This window comes from Ranitomeya imitator, chromosome 6 (genome assembly GCF_032444005.1).
Source record: "Ranitomeya imitator isolate aRanImi1 chromosome 6, aRanImi1.pri, whole genome shotgun sequence".
NCBI lineage: Eukaryota > Metazoa > Chordata > Amphibia > Anura > Dendrobatidae > Ranitomeya > Ranitomeya imitator.
The window spans coordinates 179,639,671-179,662,477 of NC_091287.1; the positions used below are offsets into that span (position 1 = coordinate 179,639,671).

The 22,807-nt window shown below is 43.0% G+C and overlaps 1 protein-coding gene across 4 annotated transcripts in view; it reads right to left on the minus strand.

The window, feature by feature from the left end:
* Window positions 1–18,954, minus strand: part of IKZF1 (IKAROS family zinc finger 1) — a 185,296-nt gene extending 166,342 nt beyond the window's left edge. The window contains exon 1 of one of the 4 annotated variants that reach the window (XM_069730348.1): window positions 18,781–18,954. In XM_069730348.1, coding sequence (XP_069586449.1) covers window positions 18,781–18,922 — 142 coding nt within the window. In that variant the 5' untranslated portion in view covers window positions 18,923–18,954. Of the gene's footprint in view, window positions 1–18,155; window positions 18,215–18,780 lie in introns of those variants that run through there. The other 3 variants (XM_069730352.1, XM_069730350.1, XM_069730349.1) reach the window with 3 other exon arrangements.
* Window positions 18,955–22,807: the final 3,853 nt, after the last annotated feature.

Genomic DNA, 22,807 nt, shown 5'->3' on the forward strand with positions numbered 1-22,807 from the left:
GAGCATCTTATGGGGGGCATATAATACAATGGTGGCGCAGATGGCAGCAGCACATGACAGAACGGGTGCAGGATGGCAGCAGCACATGACAGAACGGGCGCAGGATGGCAGCAGCACATGACAGAACGGGCGCAGGATGGCAGCAGCATATGACAGAACAGGCGCAGGATGGGAGCAGCACATGACAGAACGGGCGCAGGATGGCAGCAGCACATGACAGAACGGGCGCAGGATGGCAGCAGCACATGACAGAACGGGCGCAGGATGGCAGCAGCACATGACAGAACGGGCGCAGGATGGCAGCAGCACATGACAGAACGGGCACAGGATGGCAGCAGCACATGACAGAACGGGCGCAGGATGGGAGCAGCACATGACAGAATGCGGGCACAGGATGGGAGCAGCAAATGACAGAATGGAGGCGCAGGATGGGTGCAGAACATGTCAGAATGGGGGCGCAGGATGGGAGCAGCACATGACAGAATGGGGGCGCAGGATGGGTGCAACACATGACAGAATGGGGGCGCAAGATGGGTGCAGAACATGTCAGAATGGAGGCGCAGGATGGGTGCAGAACATGTCAGAATCGGGGTGCAGGATGGGAGCAGCACATGTCAGAATGGGGGTGCAGGATGGGTGCAGCACATGTCAGGATGGGGACGCAGGATGGAGCAGCACATACCAGGATGGAGACCATATACCAATATAGATGCTAGCCACCCGGGTGTAGAACGGGTTCAATAGCTAGTATATATAAATATATTAGCTGAAGAGCGCGGCGTTGCCCAGGTATGGTGACTAACTGTGGTTAGTTATAACAAATTATAATAATTATCCTCCATCCCATAGTCCCATGCCCATATACCCATCATACATATCCTCCATCCCATAGTTCTGTGCCCATATACCCATCATACATAACCTTCATTCCATAGTCCCGTCCCCATATACCCATCATACACATCCTCCATCCTATAGTCTCGTGCCAATATGCCCATCATACACATCCTCTATCCCATAGTCCCATGCCCATATACCCATCATACACATCCTCCATCCTAAAGTCCCGTCCCCAAATACCCATCATACATATCCTCCATCCCATATTCTCGTGCCCATATACCCATCATACACATCCTTTATCCCATAGTCCCCTCATAGTCCCATGCCCATCATACATATCCTCCATCCCATAGACCCGTGACCATATACCCATCATACATATCCTCCATCCCATAGAACCATGCCCATATACCCACCACACATCCTCCATCCCATAGTCCCGTGCCCATATACCCATCATACATATCCTCCATCCCATACTCCCGTGCCCATATACCCATCACACATCCTCCATCCTTTAGTTCCGTGCCCATATACCCATTATGACTTCATCTTCGCCATGACAACCATTCTGACATAATCGTCGCCATGGCAACTTATTATGACATCATCATCACCATGGCAACCATTATGACACAACCGTCGCCATTGTAACCTATTATGACATCATCGCCATGGCAACCATTATGACATCATCTTCGCCATGGCAACCTTTGTGATATCATCATCACCATGGCAACCATTATGACATCATTGTCGATACACACACACACACATACACTCGTTTATACAGTATATATATATATATCTAATATATAAAGCTGAATGTGTGTATGTATGTGTGTGTGTGTGTCCGGGATTGGCATCTGCACTGTCGCAGCTACAGCCACAAAATTTTGCACAGTCACACGTCTGGACCCTGAGAGCATCATAGGCTATGTTGTGAGGTGAAATTTTAACCCCGCGCTTTCCAATTCACCAAACAATTTTGCCCCTATCTACATAATGGGGAAAAAGTGAAAGGAAAAGTGTTGGAGGCGTCGCAGCTACAGACACAAAATTTTGCACAGTCACACGTCTGGACCCTGAGAGTGTCATAGGCTATGTTGTGAGGTGAAATTTTAACCCCGCACTTTCCAATTCACCAAACAATTTTGCCCCTATCTACATAATGGGGAAAAAGTGAAAGGAAAAGTGTTGGAGGCGTCGCAGCTACAGCCACAAAATTTTGCACAGTCACACGTCTGGACCCTGAGAGTGTCATAGGCTATGTTGTGAGGTGAAATTTTAACCCCGAGCTTTCCAATTCACCAAACAATTTTGCCCCTATCTACATAATGGGGAAAAGTGAAAGGAAAAGTGTTGGAGGCAAGTTGACAGCTGCCAGATGTGAACAAGGGGGACTTAAAGAATGAGAGCGATGGCGCCAAAGAGTATATACTGTACAGTTGCTAAGGTGGGGCCCCGACATGGGATACTCACCACACACGGGGATATGAACACACACACAAAATGCGCCACACACTACCACGTGCTTGAACACATATTACCCTCAGCACACATTTCACCACACATACACCAACCTCGCCACATAAAAGTCGAAACACAAAAGTCGCCGCTCAAAACTCGCCACGCGCAAAACTCACCACATGCAAAAACTAGGCTCACGCAAAACTCGCCACAAGTGCAAAACTCACCTCATGGAAAACTCGCCACACGCAAAACTTGCATGAAAAATTGCCACATGCACAAAAGTTGCAACACATGCAAAAGTTGCCTCACACAAAACTTGCACATACTCAAAAGGCACCACACATAAAACTCGCCATGCGCAAAACTTGCTGCACACAACTTGCTACACTAACCTGTCACATGCAACTCGACACACAAAAAGTTGCTACACGCATGTTGCCACACAAAACTCATCTCACAAAAGTCGCTACATGCATGTCGCCACACGCAACTCAACACACACAACTTGACAAACGAAACTCGCCCTAAAACACACACAAGTCTGGTATTATCCTTCAAAAATAAAAATCTGATTAATAAGCAGACAAACTACAAGAGCAACAAATGTACCATATAGGAAAAACGGCAGCTGTCAGTCACATGACCTGTCTATTATGTGAATATGTGAGCAAATATATACTGCCAGGGGGAGGGCTTCCTGTTGGCTGGGGATTTATCAGGCTGCCAATTTAGCTTACAAATACTGAGGTAAAAATACTGAGCAAATAACGTGTGAACGAGGTCTAATACAGGAGGAGATGACACACAGGTATATAATATATATACAGGGGAGGTGACACACAGGTATATACACTATATACAGGAGGAGATGACACACAGGTATATACTATATACAGGGGAGATGACATACAGGTACATACTATATACAGGGGAGATGACACACAGGTATATGCTATATACACGGGAGATGACACACAGGTATATACACTATATACAGGAGATGACACACAGGTATACCCTATATACAGGAGGAGATGGCACACACATATATACTATATACAGGTGAGATGACACACAGGTATATACTATATACAGGAGGAGATGGCACACACATATATACTATATACAGGAGAGATGACACACAGGTATATACTATATACAGGGGAGATGACACACAGGTATATACTATACACAGGAGGAGATGACATGCAGGTACATACTATATACAGGAGGAGATGATACACAGATATATACAGGAGGAGATGACACAGGTATATACTATATACAGGGGAGATGACACACAGGTATATACTATATACAGGGGAGATGACACACGTATATATTATATACAGGAGGAGATGACACACAGATATATACTATGTACAGGAGCAGATGACACACAGGTATATACTATATACAGGAGGAGATGACACACAGGTATATACTATATACAGGAGGAGATGACACACAGGTATATACTATATACAGGAGTAGATGACACACAGGTATATACTATATACAGGAGATGACTTACAGGTATATACTATATACAGGAGGAAATGACACACGTATATACTATATACAGGAGGAGAAATTGACAAATCTCCGGGCCCAGATGGGATACACCCTCGAGTACTGCAGGAATTAAGTACAGTCATTGATAGACCATTATTTTTAATCTTTAAAGACTCCATAATAACAGGGTCTGTACCACAGGACTGGCGTATAGCAAATGTGGTGCCAATATTCAAAAAGGGGACAAAAACTGAACTCAGAAATTATAGGCCAGTAAGCTTAACCTCTACTGTGGGTAAAATCCTGGAGGGCATTCTAAGGGATGCTATACTGGAGTATCTGAAGAGGAATAACCTCATGACCCAGTATCAGCACGGGTTTACTAGGGACCATTTATGTCAGACTAATTTGATCAGTTTCTATGAAGAGGTAAGTTCCGAACCCAGTGGATGTAGCGTATATGGACTTTTCAAAAGCTTTTGATACGGTGCCACACAAAAGGGTGATACATAAAATGAGAATAATGGGGATAGGGGAAAATATGTGCAAGTGGGTTGAGACCTGGCTCAGGGATAGGAAACAAAGGGTGGTTATTAATGGAGCACACTCAGACTGGGTAGCGGTTAGCAGTGGGGTGAAATGAGGGGTGTGAGGTGAAAATGAAAAGGTGTGAGTGCAAAATGAGAGGAGTGAGGGAAAATAGTGTGCAATGATCAGAAAATGACAGATGTGAGGTCGAAATGACAAGTGTTAGGGGGAATGAGAGGAGTGAGGTGAAAATAAGAGGAGTGAGGGGGAAAATGAGAGGTGTAAGGGAGAAAATGAGAGATGTGAGAAGGAAAATGAGAGGCGTGATGGGAAAATAAGAGAAGTGAGGTGCTATAACTAACCACAGATATTTACTATGCCCAGGCAACGCCGGGCTCTTCAGCTAGTATATATATATATATATATATATATATATATAATTACATTTTTTTAATGCCGAATGCTATTTACTTAACAACCAGTACTAAGCTCCAGCGATGGTTGTTAGAGACAGATGGCTGTTTAACATATGGTGACAACTCGGCTCCTGAGCCCACTTCATATGCAATCACCCCCAAAATCATGCACACGTAGGGTTGAGCGACCTTTACTTTTATAGGATCGGGTCGGGTTTCACGAAACCCGACTTTTTCAAAAGTCGGGTCGAGTGAAATCGGCCGATCCTATAAAAAAGTCGGGGTCGGGGTCGGCCGAAACTCGAAACCCAATGCAGTGCATTGGGTTTCCAATGGTTCCCAGGGTCTGAAGGAGCGAAAACTCTCCTTCAGGCCTTGGGATCCATATTTAAGTGTAAAATAAAGAATTAAATTAAAAAATATCGCAATACTTAACCTCTGACGCGCCCTGGTACTAACCGGGAACCTTCCTTCCTAAGAATCAGCCCTTCCAGGACCTTCGGTGACGTCGCGGTGACGTCGCGGCTTGTGATTGGTCGCGCGAGCGGTCACATGGGCGGCCGCGCGACCAATCACAAGCCGCGACGTCACCGCGACGCCACCGCAAGGTCCTGGAAGGCTGATTCTAAGGAAGGAAGGTTCCCGGTTAGTACCAGGGCGCGTCAGAGGGTAAGTATGGCGATATTTTTTATTTTAATTCTTTATTTAACACTTAAATCTGAATTCCGATACCAATTCCCGATATCAACATATCGGGAATCGGTATCGGAATTCCGATTCCAGATTCAGAAGATCGCCGACTTCATGGCCGACCCCACACAGGGGTTGGGTCGGGTTTCATGAAACTCGACTTTGCCAAAAGTCGGCGACTTCTGAAAATTGCCGACCCGTTTCGCTCAACCCTATGCACACGTACATGGTATTGCATTAAGTGACTAAAGGGAATCTGTCAGCAAGATTTCACTTGCCAAACTATTCATACATTGGGGAAAATAAGTATTTGATACAATGATGATTTTGCAAGTTTTCCCACCTAAAAAGAATGGAGAGGCCTGTAATTTTTATCATAGGTACATTTAATAATAATAATCATTTTATTTTTATAGCGCCAACATATTCTGCAGCACTTTACATTTTAAAGGGGACTTGTACAGACAATAGACATTACAGCATAACAATAAAAGCATAGATCAAAACAGATACCAAGAGGAATGAGGGCCCTACTCACAAGCTTACAGTCTATGAGGAAAAAGGGGAGACACGAAAAGTGGATGGTAACAATTGCTTTCGTTGTTCGGACCAGCCATAATGTAAGAATCAGGTGTTCATGTAAAGCTGCATGAACCGGCTATCAGCCTAAGTATGTAACAGTACAGACACAGAGGGCTATTAAATGCACAAAGCATGTGAGAACATGATACGAGGAACCTGGTTATGGTAAAAATTTTGAATGGGCAACACAAGGATAGTTAGGTTAATGCATTGAGGCGGTAGGCCAGTCTGAAGAAATGCGTTTTTAGGGCTTGCTTAAAACTGTGGGGATTGGGGATTAAACGTTTTAACCTGGGTAGTGATTCCAAAGAATTGGTGCAGCACACGAAAAGTCTTGGAGACGGGAATGGGAGGTTCTGATTATTGAGGATGTTAACCTCAGGTCATTAGCAGAACGGAGGGCATGGGTAGGGTGGTAGACTGAGACGAGGGAGGAGATGTAGGGTGGTGCTGAGCCATGGAGTGCTTTGTGGAAGACAGAATCTTCCAGAAAATCACACTGTATGATTTTTACATAATACATTTGCATTTTATTGCATGAAATAAGTATTTGATACTGTAGAACAACAGAACTTAATATTTGGTGCAAAAACCTCTATTTGCAATTAAAGAGGTCAGAAGTTTCCTGTAGTTCTTGACCATGTTTGCTTACATTGCAGCAGGGATTTAGGCCCACTCCTCCATACAGATCTTCTCTATATCTTTCAGGTTTCGGGGCTGTCGCTGGGCAACATTGAGTTTCAGCTCACTCTAAAGATTTTCTATTGCGTTGAGGTATGGAGACTCGCTAGGCCATTCCAGGACATTGAAATGCTTCTTACAGAGCCACTCCTCAGTCGCTCTGCCTGTGTGTTTCGGGTCATTGTCATGCTGAAAAGACCCAGTCACAACACATCTTCAGTGATCTTGGACAAAATCTCACGATACATGACCCCATTCATCCTCCATTCAATATTCAGTATAGTGCAGCCGTCCTGTTCCCTTTGCAGAAAAGCACCCCCAAAGTATGTGGTTTCCCCCACCATGCTTCACAGTTGGGACGGTGTTCTGGGGTTGTACTCATCCTTCTTCTTTCTCCAAACATGGAGAGTGGCATTGATACCAAAAAGTACTATTTTGGTCTCATCTGACCACATCACCTTCTCATGCCTCTTCGGATCATCCAGATGGCCATTGGTGACCTTTAAATGGGCATGGACATGTGCTGGTGTGAGCAGGGAGACCTTGCGTACCCTGCAGGATTTCAATCCATGACAGCGTAGTGTGTTACTAACGGTAATGTTTGAGACTGTGGTCCCAGCTCTCTTCAGGTCATTGACCAGGTTCTGCTGTGTAGTTCTAGGCTGATTCCTCACCTTTCTCAGAATCATTATTACCCCATAAGGCGAGATCTTGCATGGAGCCAGAGACTGAGGAAGATTGACAGTCATCTTGTGTTTTTCCATTTTCTAATAATTGTGCCAACAGTTGTTGCCTTTTCTCCAAGCTGCTTATTTATTTTCCTGTAGCACATCCCAGCCTTGTGCAGGTCTACAATTTTGTTGCTCGTGTTCCTAGACAGCTCTTTGGGTTGGAGTGTAATTGATAGAGTGTGTGGACAGGTGTCTTTTATATAGGTAACAAGTTCAAACAGGTGCAATTAATTAAGAGTTGGAGAGCTTCTTAAAGAAAAACGAACAGATCGGTGGGAGCCAGAATTCTTGCTGGTTGGTAGTTGATCAAATAGTTATTTCATGCAATAAAATGCAACTTAATTATTTTAAAAAATCATACAATGTGATTTTCTGTTTTTTATTTTTAGATTCTGTCTTTCACAGTTGAAGTGTATCTATGATAAAAATTACAGACCTCTGCATCCTATGTGGGAAAACTTGCAAAATGGGCAGTGTATGAAATACTAATTTTCCCCACTGTATTTGTGTATAGTTCTTTCAAAGACAAGTCCAGCAATACCTTTACCTAAACAGTCTAGTCCTCAATTGTAGAGAAATCACATTTGCATTGTTATGCAAAGGAGGCTGTAGATCTGAAGACTCTGTCACTACAGCTCTATTCCCCAACCACTACTGCCACCTGCTTGACGGACAGCTTCTATGCCACATAACTTCAAGCAAAGGAGCCAAGTGTCAAGCAGGAAGAGGCGGTGTTGGGCGGGAAAAGAACTGAAGTGACAGAAACTCATTTACATATCAATTCAAATGCTGATTTCTCGGTAATGGAGGAATGCAATGGCCATGTAAAAGGAATTGCTGAACCTGTCTTTCAAATAGCTCACAAAATTCACTAGATCAATGCCAACAAAGCAGAAAACTTATTGATTACTCTTAAGATAGCCTGAAGAACAGAAACTACAGTACCTCTCTGTATTTCAATATAATGAAGACATTTTTCACTAGCGTTAAATGCATTTAGTAGCCCAAACAACATATGGTAAATTTCTCCAAATCTTGTACAATATCACATATGGCATCATATATTTGTGGCAACTACAGAATAGGAACTTTTCTTTGAGCCGCCCCATGGCTGGAACAGATTTAAAACCAACATTCTGCACCAAAAGAAGGTGCATTTTATGACTCTAGACTTACTTGTCAAAACTGTGAACATAGGTCTAAATAGAGACATTTGGTGAACACTGAACACTATACAAATGCCTTTAAAAAAAAAGGCACAAAGGACGAAAAATAAAAGTATAAAGGAAAATTATGGTATAATTTACTTTATTCCTTATAAAGAAGGAATCCTGACATACAGTACATTATCAAGGATATTAATGAGAATCAGGTTTTTGCTGCCTTATCTGAGAACAGTATAATGTAGAGAAAGAGATGCTGAATCCAACAATGTATCACTTAACTTACTGGGTCCAGCAGTTGTAATAAAGTCAGAGTTTTTAGACTTGGCGTGTAGCAGAACTGAGAAAGCTAGTCCTGCCCACACCAGGCTCTCCATTAACATGGTCTATTGAAAGTGAGCTGCTTATCAGAGGAGGGGGCGCTGTCAGGCTAGCAGTCGACTGAGCATCAGACCTGGCTGTGATAATGTCCTGGTGATAAAACTTCACTGTAAGTTAACAGCACACAGCCTAATAATTGACACATCGCTGAATTCTCTGTTTTAACCCCCACCTCATGCTGTCTTCTGATTACATAGCATAAACCTTCTGATAGATTTTCTTTAACAGCTCCAGAAACTAATACTATTCGTGGAATAACATTTGCATATTACTTCTATAAAACTAGTTGGTTGTCGGGGGCGCAGGCAATTTCAGGAAAATCAAGCTGGTCAAATGTAAATGTATTTAATGAGACGATGAACACAGAGAGGTATGTGTCTCACTGACATATATATATATTAAGACTGTATTATTATTGTTATTATTATTATTATTTATTGTTACAGTGCCATTTATCCCATGGCGCTTTACATATGAGAAGGGGTATACATAATAAAAACAAGTACAATAATCTTAAACAATACAAGTCATAACTGGTACAGGAGGAGTGAGGACCCTGCCCGCGGAGGCTCACAATCTACAAGGGATGGGTGAGTATACAGTAGGTGAGGATAGAGCTGGTCATACAGCGGTTTGGTCGATCGGTGGTTACTGCAGGTTGTAGGCTTGTCGGAAGAGGTGGGTCTTCAGGTTCTTTTTGAAGGTTTCGATGGTAGGCGAGAGTCTGATGTGTTGTAGTAGAGGGTTCCAGAGTAGGGGTGATACATGAGAGAAATCTTGTATATGATTGTGGGAAGAGGAGATAAGAGGGGAGTAGAGAAGGAGATCTTGTGAGGATCGGAGGTTGCGTGTAAGTAAGTACCGGGAGACAAGGTCACAGATGTATGGAGGAGACAGGTTGTGGATGGCTTTGTACGTCATGGTTAGAGTTTTGTACTGAAGTCTCTGGGTAATGGGGAACTGTATATAAGTTTTCACAAATATTTGAGCCCATGGATCTATTTTATGTCCATTTTGAAAGCCGGCGAGAGAATCTCGCCATATGGATGTCATACAGATGTCACACAGATGCTTACATGCGAGAAAATCGCATCCTCGCACTGCACACGGATGACATACGGATCACTGTTCAGGGAACATTTCTGCGATTCTCGTCCATGTAAAACGGACCGATTTTTTTATACGCTGTGTGTGTCTCCAGCCTAAAGGAGATCCCCTCCATTAAACATAATGTTATTTTACTTACTGATCAGAAGGGGTCTGATTGTCAGGACCTTGCAAAAGAACAGAGGCAGCAACATTTTTTTCCCCTCCACAGCAGCACTGCCATCTATCTGCAGTGTAGGGAAGTGCAACACATCCCTATGTATGTGAACGGAGCAGCTCCTTGTACAGCAGTGCCACTTTGACAGTAAAATTGATGAAGGAGAATTGACCCCATAACTGAGCGTATTTACACCATTGTATAATAATTGGGAATATCCCAATAAAAAAAACTAATATCTGCAGATTATTTTACCTTTTTTTTCCCTACAGTTGGATTTTTTTTTTTTTTCAATTTTTGCAAGGTTGTTTCCAGCAATCTCTCCCATCGGGAAACAATGTACAGTCTGAGTTATGTCAACGCTGCAGTTTTTTACTTGGAACCAGAGGTGACTCCAGGTCACCAATAAGCTGCAACCTTAGAAGGAAGATAGACTTTTCAATGACTGTCCAATAATTCGGAAAATCTGATGGTTCAGAGCTTGCCCGGTACCTTTTAGGCTGAATTAATTTATATCTTCAGCTTTAAAGCTGAAGTCTTAAACAGGTAAAATGTAACTTTTATTCTTCGTCCACATATGTAGCAAATAGTTTATATGTACCTGCCTGAAATTGGCTGGGCAAGGAGTTCGGCAAGCTGGAAAACCCCAAGGCAAATGTTATGATTTGTTTCAGCCTTGTGGTATTGTGCTTTGGGGTAGTTTGGGGCCACCTGCAGGTCATTTTTCCTTACTGCAGTTTTATGAAAATGAATGTTTAAAATGTATTTTGTGATAACATCGTGGATGTGTGGTTTGTTTGGGTATTTTCTTGCTGAAGGGGGCAAGTTTACCTTTTAAATTGTGTATCATTTGTGTGTGTGGGTGCAGTATGAACGGAGATACAAAGTAATCACTGAAAAAGAGTGTTTTGAAATAATATAGAAGGATAAATTTGATAATGACAAATAGATGCAGGGGTAAACCATCATGATTGTTTATAAGATCCGATATTATTTGTGCTCCTATAGACTTAAATAAGCGGGTCCCACCTTAAATACAGAAGAGAATAGTAAATGCTGTGTTTTGTTTTCACACGGACACTCGTTCCATGCAAAAAAAACTGTTATCTGAAAAGCCTGATAGAATGATATTGGTCAGTGTTGTAAGCGTACTATCCGACTTTAAAGCAGACAGCACATGTCCATACAATACGCTTGTCTGAACGAGCCATAAAATGCAGACTTAACATATTGGCCAATGCGTTACGAGCTAACTGTTCATGTTCATCGCTTAACAAGCCAGGAATAAGAATTATTAGTTCAAAATGCGTTGATCGGTATGTGGAATCAGCATTATAAAGGTATGTGCTTTTTAATACAATCGTAAAAGTTAGGAATAGATGTAGTCAATATTCGTTTCCCATACTATTTCCCGAAATTATATATTCCTACATATTAGGAAACAGCAAAACCGAGTTGTGGCAGCTGTCATTTTTTTATGTAATGTCGGTCTTCTACAGTTACCTTATGATGTTATGAGGGTTCACACATGGCATATCTGTTACAGAACACTCTGCAACTGAAATCTGTTCTCTTATCTAATGAGACTGTTTCTATACTATGAGTATGGATTTTTACAGACCCCATAAAGTTATACAGAACACTCGCAGGAATTTCTGTAACAAATCTGCCATTTTGAAACATTCATTTAGAACAATATACCGTATATACTCGAGTACAAACCGAGATTTTCAGCCCATTTTTTTGGGCTGAAAGTCCTCCTCTCGGCTTATACTCAAGTCATACCCAGGGGTTGGTAGGGGAGGGGGAGCGGGGGCTGTCTAATTATACTCACCTACTTCTGGCACGGTCCCTGCAGGTCCCCAGCTCCCTGGCGCCCCAGATTCTTCCTGTACTGAGCGGTCACATGGTACTGCTCATTACAGTAATTAATATGCGGCTCCACCTCTATGGGAGGTGGAGCCGCATATTAATTACTGTAATGAGCAGTAACGGTGACCGCTTAGTACAGGATGAAGATGCGGCAGCGGGGAAGCAGGGACTGCACAGCGCCAGGAGCAGGTGAGTATAACGGGGAGGGGAGCGCTGCGCGATATTCACCTGCTCCCCGTTCCAGGCGCCGCTCCGTCTTCAGCGTCTTCTGCAGTGACGCTCAGGTTAGAGGGCGCAGTGATGTGGTTAGTGCGCGCCCTCTGCATGAACGTCAGTGCAGAAGACGCTGGAGATGGAGCGGCGCCGGAACGAGGAGCAGGTGAATATTGAAACTGCCGGGGGCCTGAGCGACGGAGAGGTATGTGATTTTTTTTATCGCAGCAACAGCAAATGGGGCAATTGTTTGTATGGAGCATCTTGTGGGGCCATAACGTTTGTGCAGCACTATATGGGGCAAGTGTCTATATGGGGCCATAATTAACGTTTGTGGAGCACTATATAGGGCAAGTGTCTGTATGGGGCCACAACGTTTGTGCAGCACTATATGGGGCAAGTGTCTGTATGGGGCCATAACGTTTGTGCAGCACTACATGGGCAAGTGTCTGTATGGGGCCATAGCATTTGTACAGCACTATATGGGACAAGTGTCTGTCTGGGGCCATAATTAACGTTTGTGGAGCATTACGGTATATGGGGCAAGTGTCTGTATGGACCATCTTATGGGGCCATAATCAAGGTTTGTGCAGCCCTATATGGGGCAAATATCTTTATGGAGCATCTTGTGGGGCCATAATCAGCATTTGTGCAGCATTATATTGGGCAAATGTGTCTATGGGGCATCTTATGGGGCCATTATTAACCTTTATGCAGGATTATATGGGGCATATTTTAATATCGAGAATCTTATGGGGCCATCATAAACTTTATGGAGCATTATATGGGGCTCCTGATTCAATATGGATATTCAAAAACACTTAACCTACTGATGTCTCAATTAATTTTACTTTTATTGGTATCTATTTTTACTTTTGACATTTACCGGTAGCTACTGCATTTCCCACCCTAGGCTTATACTCGAGTCATTAAGTTTTCCCAGTTTTTTTGTGGCAAAATTAGGGGGGTCGGCTTATACTCGGGTCAGCTTATACTCGAGTATATACGGGTAGTCAATGGATATCATGAAGCGCTATTAAAGGGAATCTGTCACCCCATTTTTCGACTATAAGCTAAGGCACCCCCAACAGGGGCTTATCTACAGCATTCTGTAATGCTGTAGATGAGCCCCGATGTAACCTGAAAGATAAGAAAAAGAGGTTAGATTATACTCACCCAGCGGCGGTCCCGATGCGGTCCGGTCCGATGGGCGTTGCGGTCCGATGGGCGTTGCGGTCCGGCGCCTCCCATGTACATGTGATGACGTCCTCTTCTTTGCTTCCTGTCTCGGCTTCTGCGCAGGCATAATTTATCTGCCCTGTTGAGGGCAGAGCAAAGTACTGCAGTGCGCAGGCGCCGGGAAAGGTCAGAGAGGCCCGATGCCTGCGTACTGCAGTACTTTACTCTGCCCTCAACAGGGCAGATAAAGTAAGTCTGCGCAGGAGCCGCGACAGGAAGCAAAGAAGAGGACGTCATCGCATGAAGATGTGAGGCGCTGGACCCGGACCGCAACGCCGATCGGACTGGACCGCACAGGACTGCCCATGGGTGAGTATAATCTTACTTGTTTTTATTATCTTTCAGGTGACATTGTGGGCTTATCTACAACATTACCGAATGCTGTACATAAGCCCCTGATGATGGTGGCCGCAGCTTATAGGCGAAAAATGAGGTGTCAGATTCCCTTTAAGCATGTTTTACCTTGTTCACATCAGAATCAGAAGCACCTTTAGAGGTCTGCATTACTGGCTCTGTAATATTTGGCAGAAAAACTAATGCAGCCTCCCGTTAAAATGATGGATACCACTAGGAAACCAAGAGATCCGATACAATTTAGTAGGGTATGTTGGACACTGTTGGTGTTCATCGTTTGGTAGGCAAATCTTACAGAGTTTTAGTACAACACTTTGTCCCACCTTCCCTGTGACATAATGTAACTCAACCCACAGGAGCACAGCCATATTAATAACGATGAAGCATACAAAGAGAAGGATTCTTGTACTCATTACTCCATGAATGCATACATAGTTGTATTATATACAAGAAAATATGATAATATGAAGTATTTGGACAGTATGAAATGGTACATAGCTGAGTGCATAGCCTGCATATAAAACATTTCCAGTAAAATACCATCATTCAGAACAGATGTATCTTCGTTCATATGGAAATATTCCTGGATGATTTCAGGATCTCACAGGTTGCTTTATTACTAATCTTATTTGCTATCCTGTGCATGATCTACTTAAGTCATATTAATGGGTGATTGATTACAAACATATAAGTTATCACCTACCCAAAGGATGGAGGATAGCCTGTTGGTCTTTTAGTGTACTACTGCTGGGACCATTAGAGATCCCAAAATCGTGGTTTTAGTCCCGGCGGTCATCCTGTGGATAGTGCATAACTTTTTTTTAAATAACTCGTTAAGGCTATGTTTACACTGGAATCGGAGATTCTGTTTGAAGCCTTTATTGACAGTCCTAGAAGATATGGCAGGAGTAATATTGTAGCATGCAGCATTATTCTTCCTGCCAAAACAAAGGGAAGAACCATAGAAGTCCATACTGATTCCACAGTAATTCTATAGGGTTCATCGGGTGCTAGGGGTATCCATCATGCAAGTGATCTCACAATGCTTTGAAGTTTCTTTTATAGACATAAATCACGACACAAATGTAAAGGGAAATATAAGTGTTTAAAATGACTACCTTTTGTTGAGACACTACTACTTCTTTGACTCGTCTTCTGCATAGCTGTACATCTTACAATGCTACACAAAAATCATGTTTGTGACTCTTTTGGAGAGATTTGCAATAGTATTGCATGATGTATAGATTTTCAACTTAGTAAAAATGGCGATAAATGCCTCCAAACTTACTGCATGAATTCGGTATATGGCATAACAAATTTGGCATAACTCATTTGACATTTTATATATGTTTTGACTTATGGCACCTAATGTCAATATTTTACACCAACAACCTCTTTTATTTACTTTCAGTCGTACACCTGTTTTCCTTTTGTTTAAAAAAAACAAGCAAAAAAAACTTTTGGGGCAAGTGTAAAATTGCATGAAACGTTAACATTTTAGCATATTTCCATTGTAATTTTGGTACACTTCATCTACTTAATCTCTGGCTATGATTCATAGTTTAAAATATACAATATAGCTACCTGCTTTATTTAAAATTCTCTTTAAGCAGGCATCAATTACCGTATACATCATGTCTTGTTTTTAGCAGAGCTCCATACTACCAATTACCATCATAATGTAACTTTAGTCTCTAACACAGTATTTCCCAAACTTCATCCTCACAGCCCCCCAACAGATCACATCTTCAGGATTTCCTTAGTATTGCCCAGGTGAGAGAACATGAGGCAATTTCTGAGGACTTGATAAGAATTCCATCACCTGTGCAATACTACGGAAATCCTGAAAACATGATGTGTTGAGGGCTGTGAGGACTGGAGTTTGGGAAACACTGCTCTAACATAATAGTACTGAAAACAACATCAAAATATATTCTAATTTTTGTTACCATAGATACTTATATATTTTATGAGAGCATAATTAATATAAACAAATCTATACTAAATTCCATACTAGATTCAAATTAAAATTTACTGAAATAAAACACTTTTGGACAACTTTACTATCTTTGCAATCAAGACAAGATAGTCCGGTATTTCTGCAGATATGGGATTTAATATTCCGATGGGGCACCACACCCTCTGACACACATTGTTTTTCATCTTTTTTTAACAGCATGCCAATGTTAATAAATTGCTTTATTTCTGTTTATTTCAATCATAAAGGAGTGGTCGCTTATTTTACAATACACCACATGGTTTTGTAGCTTGTTTAATGTGATAGTATTGAAATTTATGGTCAGTAACTTTATACCTAGAAAATTCATAAAAACTACAAAAGAAAACACATTTCATTTTATAAACTACACTTCAACAGGCAAAAATTAATCAAAAATAAGAAAAAAATCAGAGGTTACGATGCTGACCCCAGAATATGTCAAAGCTTGAATATACCCTCCAGTGACCTACTGAACGACTGCCAGCTGCAAACACCCAAACATGACTGTATTCCTCTTTCTGAAATTATCCAGCACTTTAGGCACTCTCTTTACAAGCAGGTTTCCTTACTGATGTCCCAAACATGACCAACAACTTCCAAAATAATATTCTATGAGAACTGATCCACAACATTCCTTATTCCTAGGTTTAGCAGTAAACATAGCAATTATATTATGTATTACCACAGGAGTACTTTGTTTCTGTGTAGTTCATTTCATTCCACTTTCTTATCGGTCCTGTGTCGTTTCACAACTTCCTTAAACTACCCTGTGCATTTTGTTCCCCATTTCTCCATTAGTAATCATATTAATGTGTTTTGCATTCAGAACATAGTACAGTAATATAGATAATATAAACTGGATTATAACAAATTACATGAAAAGGAATTCAGGGTTATGATCTATCCATTCTCATGCAAAATGCTAAACCACTTGTTATGGGTTAGAACTGCCCACAAGTTTTAGCTGCATAGTAAGCAAATAAATGTTGCAAGATTATAAATGTTATTTTATATTATATTTATGTGGTTGAAAATAATTGTAACTAACATACTCCTAAAATATATCAACAATTACCTATCTTGGAAAAAGCTTTAATTGGAGAAAAGTTCCCATTTTGTATATTCTCCTGTTCACACATTTATCAGAAGATTAGTAAAAACAAGAGAAACTTTTACCGGCATCGCTCGATAGATCAATGCTTGAAATCATTAGATTATTGTTAGGTTTTACTGGGAAAAAAAACACTAACTACATTTACTTACGGTGTAATGTAATAATTTATGGCGAGAGAAACAATATGCAAATCAAATTGACAATACAACCCTAGGACTCATCTCATTATTTCCATCAACACAGAAACTTCATTCACGTGAACTGAACATTCATTCAATCAAACTCAGAATTCTAAGTTTAAATACAAAGTTTTAAGACACATTTACTACCCCATCCTTCTGTAATGTCAGCTTGTAATAATGTGTTGCTTGTTTGAATGGTAGGTAAAATAACATGTGTACATGAAGTGTATAAAATAATTCCTCTAAGGTTAATTGACCTAATATGTATATAAGCAAATGACATACCAGGTGCCTATGTGCAAAATACCAGAACTGATCTGTGTGACAATGAATGTTTTATTCGGGATTTTGTTTGATTTTACTGTAAACGTAAAATGTTAGTATTTGTGTACACTATGCTCATGAGCTGAACTAATATGAGAATAAATTGACTGACAAATAGGGCCGAATAATAGGATAAAATGAAAAAAAGAGAAGTATAAAACTTAACTTTCTTTAAATAATACACACAGTGCATATCCTATATAGTATCAGTACACAGTGTCCCATATGCAAGTTAGTGTACTAAGTTACACTGTGATCTCACCAATGTAATATGTTCTGTAAAAACTATATATGTTCTCCCCATGTTTGTGTGGGTTTCCTCCCGATACTCCGGTTTCCTCCTGCATTCCAAAGACATACTGATAGGGAATTTAGATTGTGAGCCCCATTGGGGACAGCGATGATAATGTCTGTAAAGGGCTGCGGAATATGTTGGCGGTGTAAAAATAGATATTATATATATATATATATATATATATATATGTATATATATATACACAGAGCCATGTATATAATATATATATATATATATATATATATATATGTGTGTGATATATTCTCTATGTTGTCTATGTGGTTACTTAGACATACTTGTACCAAACTCCCAGGCTGTCTGACTCTGTTCCGCAGTACACGGTGCACACTTGCTCATCCTACTTGTTGAATAGAAGAGTAAACTGTATTGGAAAAAAATTGTTTGTGTCAATATTTTAATATATCCGGTACTATATTTTTAATTTACACACTATGTATAGAGTATATGTATATTGTGTCATTGTGTGTGAGTATAGAAGGAGGGATAGATTTCAGCAATAGACAGGCAGCTACAGAGCAGTGAAGTTGCTGTACAGCAATCATTGTGGTTCATGATGAAGTGCTGAGTGTATATATATATATATATATATATATATATATATATATAGTCTTCCACACATACCCATAGATCTATATATATATACATATGTATATAATTTTGCATTTCAATGGCGCCAGCATATTCTGTAGCACTGTCCAATGCTACACACCGTGTCTGCACCCGGGAACACGTCCCTGCACTTCTCGCCTCCGCACCACATGAACTTGGCAGTGAGTTGGGCACTTTCCGCACAGTCCAGGGCAGGTGTATGCCCGTGCACCACACATACCGTGACTCCCGGCTGCGCAGTAGACAAGGCGCGGGCACTGTGGCTGGCACCTGGCGCGGACGCCGCATTACCTGCTCTGCCGTGGGTTGGCTGTAGACAGCTCTCCCAGTCCCCTGCAGCTGCTCCATGTGCTGCTCGGAGCGGCCCCGCAGGATGAAGCTCGGGTCTCAGTCCCACCCCTCTCCACTCCACTTCCTCATTCCAGTGTAACATGACAGCAGCCTGGTGTGTCGCCTGGCATGTCCTGCACTGATGTGCCGGTGGCCGCCACTTCCATTTAATAGGCGAGCTGCCAGGCTTAGCGGAGACTGATGCTGCGCTCGTCAGCAGAGAACACACCTCCCCGCGGAGAGCGCTGGACACTGGGGACCTCGGGCAGTGGCATCACCTCGGGCAGTTACCTCACCTCGGGCAGTTACCTCAGCTCGGGCAGTTTCCTCACCTCGGGCTGTTGCCTCATCTCGGGCAGTTACCTCAACTCGGGCAGCTACATCACCTCGGGCAGTTACCTCAGCTCGGGCAGTTACCTCAGCTCGGGCAGTTGCCTCACCTCGGGCTGTTGCCTCATCTCGGGCAGTTACCTCAACTCGGGCAGCTACATCACCTCGGGCAGTTACCTCAGCTCGGGCAGTTACCTCAGCTCGGGCAGTTCCCTCACCTCGGGCTGTTGCCTCATCTCGGGCAGTTACCTCAACTCGGGCAGCTACATCACCTCGGGCAGTTACCTCAGCTCGGGCAGTTACCTCACCTTGGGCAGTTGCCTCCCCTCGGGCAGTTACCTCCCCTCGGGCAGTTACCTCCGCTCGGGCAGTTACCTCAGCTCGGGCACTTACCTCACCTCGGGCACTTACCTCAGCCTCAGCTCGGGCAGTTACCTCAGCTCGGGCAGTTACCTCACCTCGGGCACTTACCTCAGCCTCAGCTCGGGCAGTTACCTCACCTCGGGCAGTTACCGGTCCGATGGGCACATCCAGAGTTCCCTTTGCAGGTGGAAATCGTTGCCTACCACTAGCACCTGTGTGTTGTAGTGCTACCCTGCTGAGCATTCGGAATAGTCCTCACAACTTCTGTTCTAGTTCGTTCGTTCTTTCTAATTCTTTCTCTCTCTCTTGTTCCAGATGTTACTAGTTTCTCGTCCCCCAGATATGTTATGGCTAGGACGCACCCGTATGACGGGAAGGCTCGGAGCTCTTCCGGGACCCTAGAGACGCCCCTCTCCACGCGTTGCCCCCTATGTCTTCGTAGGAAATTTAAGGTAGACAGCCAACCTATAATTAACTGTCCTGCGGAGTTCGAAGTAAGGCCTAGAGTCAGTTACTTCCGCGGTGTTCCGGCCACCGGCTACGCGCCTCAGTAGGATGTTGCCTCGGTCTCACGGCACGACTCCTACTGGCTCTCCTTTGTGCTTGATCTCGTTTCTCACTGTTCCACAATACCCTTTGCTTCGTGTCTCTTTCTTAGGATACCGCCGCAAGGTAGTGCAGGCGCGGCTCCGTAACGTTCTGCTCTGTTCGCTAGGTACCTGCCAGGTTCCCATGTCCGACAGGGACCCCCCTGTGTCTTCTCCCTGCAACACCCCCTGCCACGGGATGTTGCCTGAATCCAACCCAGTCAGCTTCTGCCTAACTTCCTACCCAACCCCTAGTTTTACCAGTGTGAGGAGTGGCCCAATAAATAAAGCCTTTTTCTCCCCCTAGTGGCCAGAGTGTGAAGTGTAATGTGTGCTGGTGATACCTGGTCAGTAGAATTCCTTCAGTGCCATCAGACGTACCATCACTCCCCTTAGCGGCAGAGTGTCATACTGCAACGACCAGATCTCTGGGGCGCTGCATGTTGCACACCTCCCAACCGTCTTGGATCCAGCGGGACAGTTCCGATTTTTACAGTCTGCCCTGCGGTCGCGGCCGGAAGTTTACTTTTCCTGCACTGTACTGATAAGCCGCCACGCCCCCCATGCACTGACCCCATCCATTCCTCACCCTCCTAGAGGGACCCACTGCAGCCCCTCACAACTAATAAATCCCAGCAATGACGTTGCTAGGCTGTTTTGTGTGCACAGGACCTGTGATGAAATCACAGGAGGGGAGGAGTCAGGAGTCACACGATCAGGCGCATCAGTGTATGCAGGACTCTGCTGCGCTGGTTGTCATGGTGCTGGATGAGGGGAGGTTTATGTGTGGGGTCAGGAGGGGTTTACAGGGTGGATGTAGCCGAGCCGTGTGTGTACGAGGGGTACGGAGGGGAGCTGTATGTGTACGAGGTATGGAGCGGAGGCACGTGTGTATTGAGTGTGCAGAGCGGAGCCGCATGTGTACAAGGTGTACAGAGCGGAGCTGTGTGTGTAGACGGTGTACGGAGCGGAGCTGTGTGTGTACGAGGTGTACGGAACGGAGCTCTGTGTGCATGAAGTGTATGGAGCCATGTGTGTGTACGGGGTGTAAGGAGCGGAGGAGCGTGTGTATGGGGTGTACAAAATGGAGTCCTGTGTATGAAGTGTACAGAAATGAGCCGTATGTGTACGGAGCAGAGCCGTGTGTGTACGAGGTTTACGGAGTGGAGCCATGTGTGTACTGAGTGGAGCCATGTATGTGCGAGGTGTGCGGAGCTATGTGTGTATGAGATGTGTGGAGCCGTGCGTGTACGAGGTGTATGGTGGGGAGTATTCATACCTCCCAACCATCCCGGATCCAGCGGGACAGTCCCGATTTTGAGAGCTTACTTTTCCCGCGGACACAGGAGTACACGGAGGAGCCCCGAGGAGCACTTTAACCCCTTAGTCACAGAGCCAATTTGGTACTTAATGACCGAGCCAATTTTTGCAATTCTGACCACTGTCACTTTATGAGGTTATAACTCTGGAACGCTTCAACGGATCCCGCTAATTCTGAGACTGTTTTTTGTGACATATTGTACTTCATGTTAGTGGTAACATTTCTTCAATATTACTTGCGATTATTTATGAAAAAAATGGAATTATGGCGAAAATTTTTAAAATTTTGCAATTTTCAAACTTTGTATTTTTATGCCCTAAATCAGAGAGATATGTCACGAAAAATAGTTAATAAATAACATTTCCCACATGTCTACTTTACATCAGCACAATTTTGGAAACAAAATTTTTTTTTGTTAGGGAGTTATAAGGGTTAAAAGTTGACCAGCAATTTCTCATTTTTCAAACACCTTTTTTTTTTAGGGAACACATCACATTTGAAGTCATTTTGAGGGGTCTATATGATAGAAAATAACCAAGTGTGACACCATTCTAAAAACTACACCCCTCAAGGTTCTCAAAATCACATTCAAGAAGTTTATTAATCCTTTACGTGCTTCACAGGAACTGAAACAATGTGGAAGGAAAAAATGAACATTTAACTTTTTTTTGCAAACATTTTAATTCAGAACCATTTTTTTTATTTTCACAAGTGTAAAAACAGAAATGTAACCATAAATTTTGTTATGCAATTTCTCCTGAATACGCCAATACCCCATATGTGGGGGTAAACCACTGTTTGGGCGCACCACAGAACTTGGAAGTGAAGGAGCGCCGTTTTACTTTTTCAATGTAGAATTGGCACGAATTGAGATTGGACGCCATGTCGCGTTTGGAGAGCCCCTGATGTGCCTAAACAGTGGAAACCCCCCACAAGTGACACCATTTTGGAAACTAGACCCCTTAAGGAACTTATCTAGATGTGTGGTGAGCACTTTGAATCCCCATGTGCTTCACAGAAGTTTATAACGTTTAGCCGTGAAAATAAAAAATCAAATTTTTTCTACAAAAATGATATTTTTGCCCCCAAATTTTTATTTTCACAAGGATAACAGGAGAAATTAGACCACAAAAGTTGTAGGGCAATTTCTCCTGAGTACATCGATACCCAATATGTGGGGGTAAACCACTGTTTGGGCGCACCGCAGAGCTTGGAAGAGAAGGAGTGCCGTTTTACTTTTTCAATGTAGAATTGTCTGGAATTGAGATCGGACGCCATGTCGCGTTTGGAGAGCCCCTGATGTGCCTAAACAGTGGAAACCCCCACAAGTGACCCCATTTTGGAAGCTAAACCCCCCAAGGAACTTATCTAGATGTGTTGTGAGAAC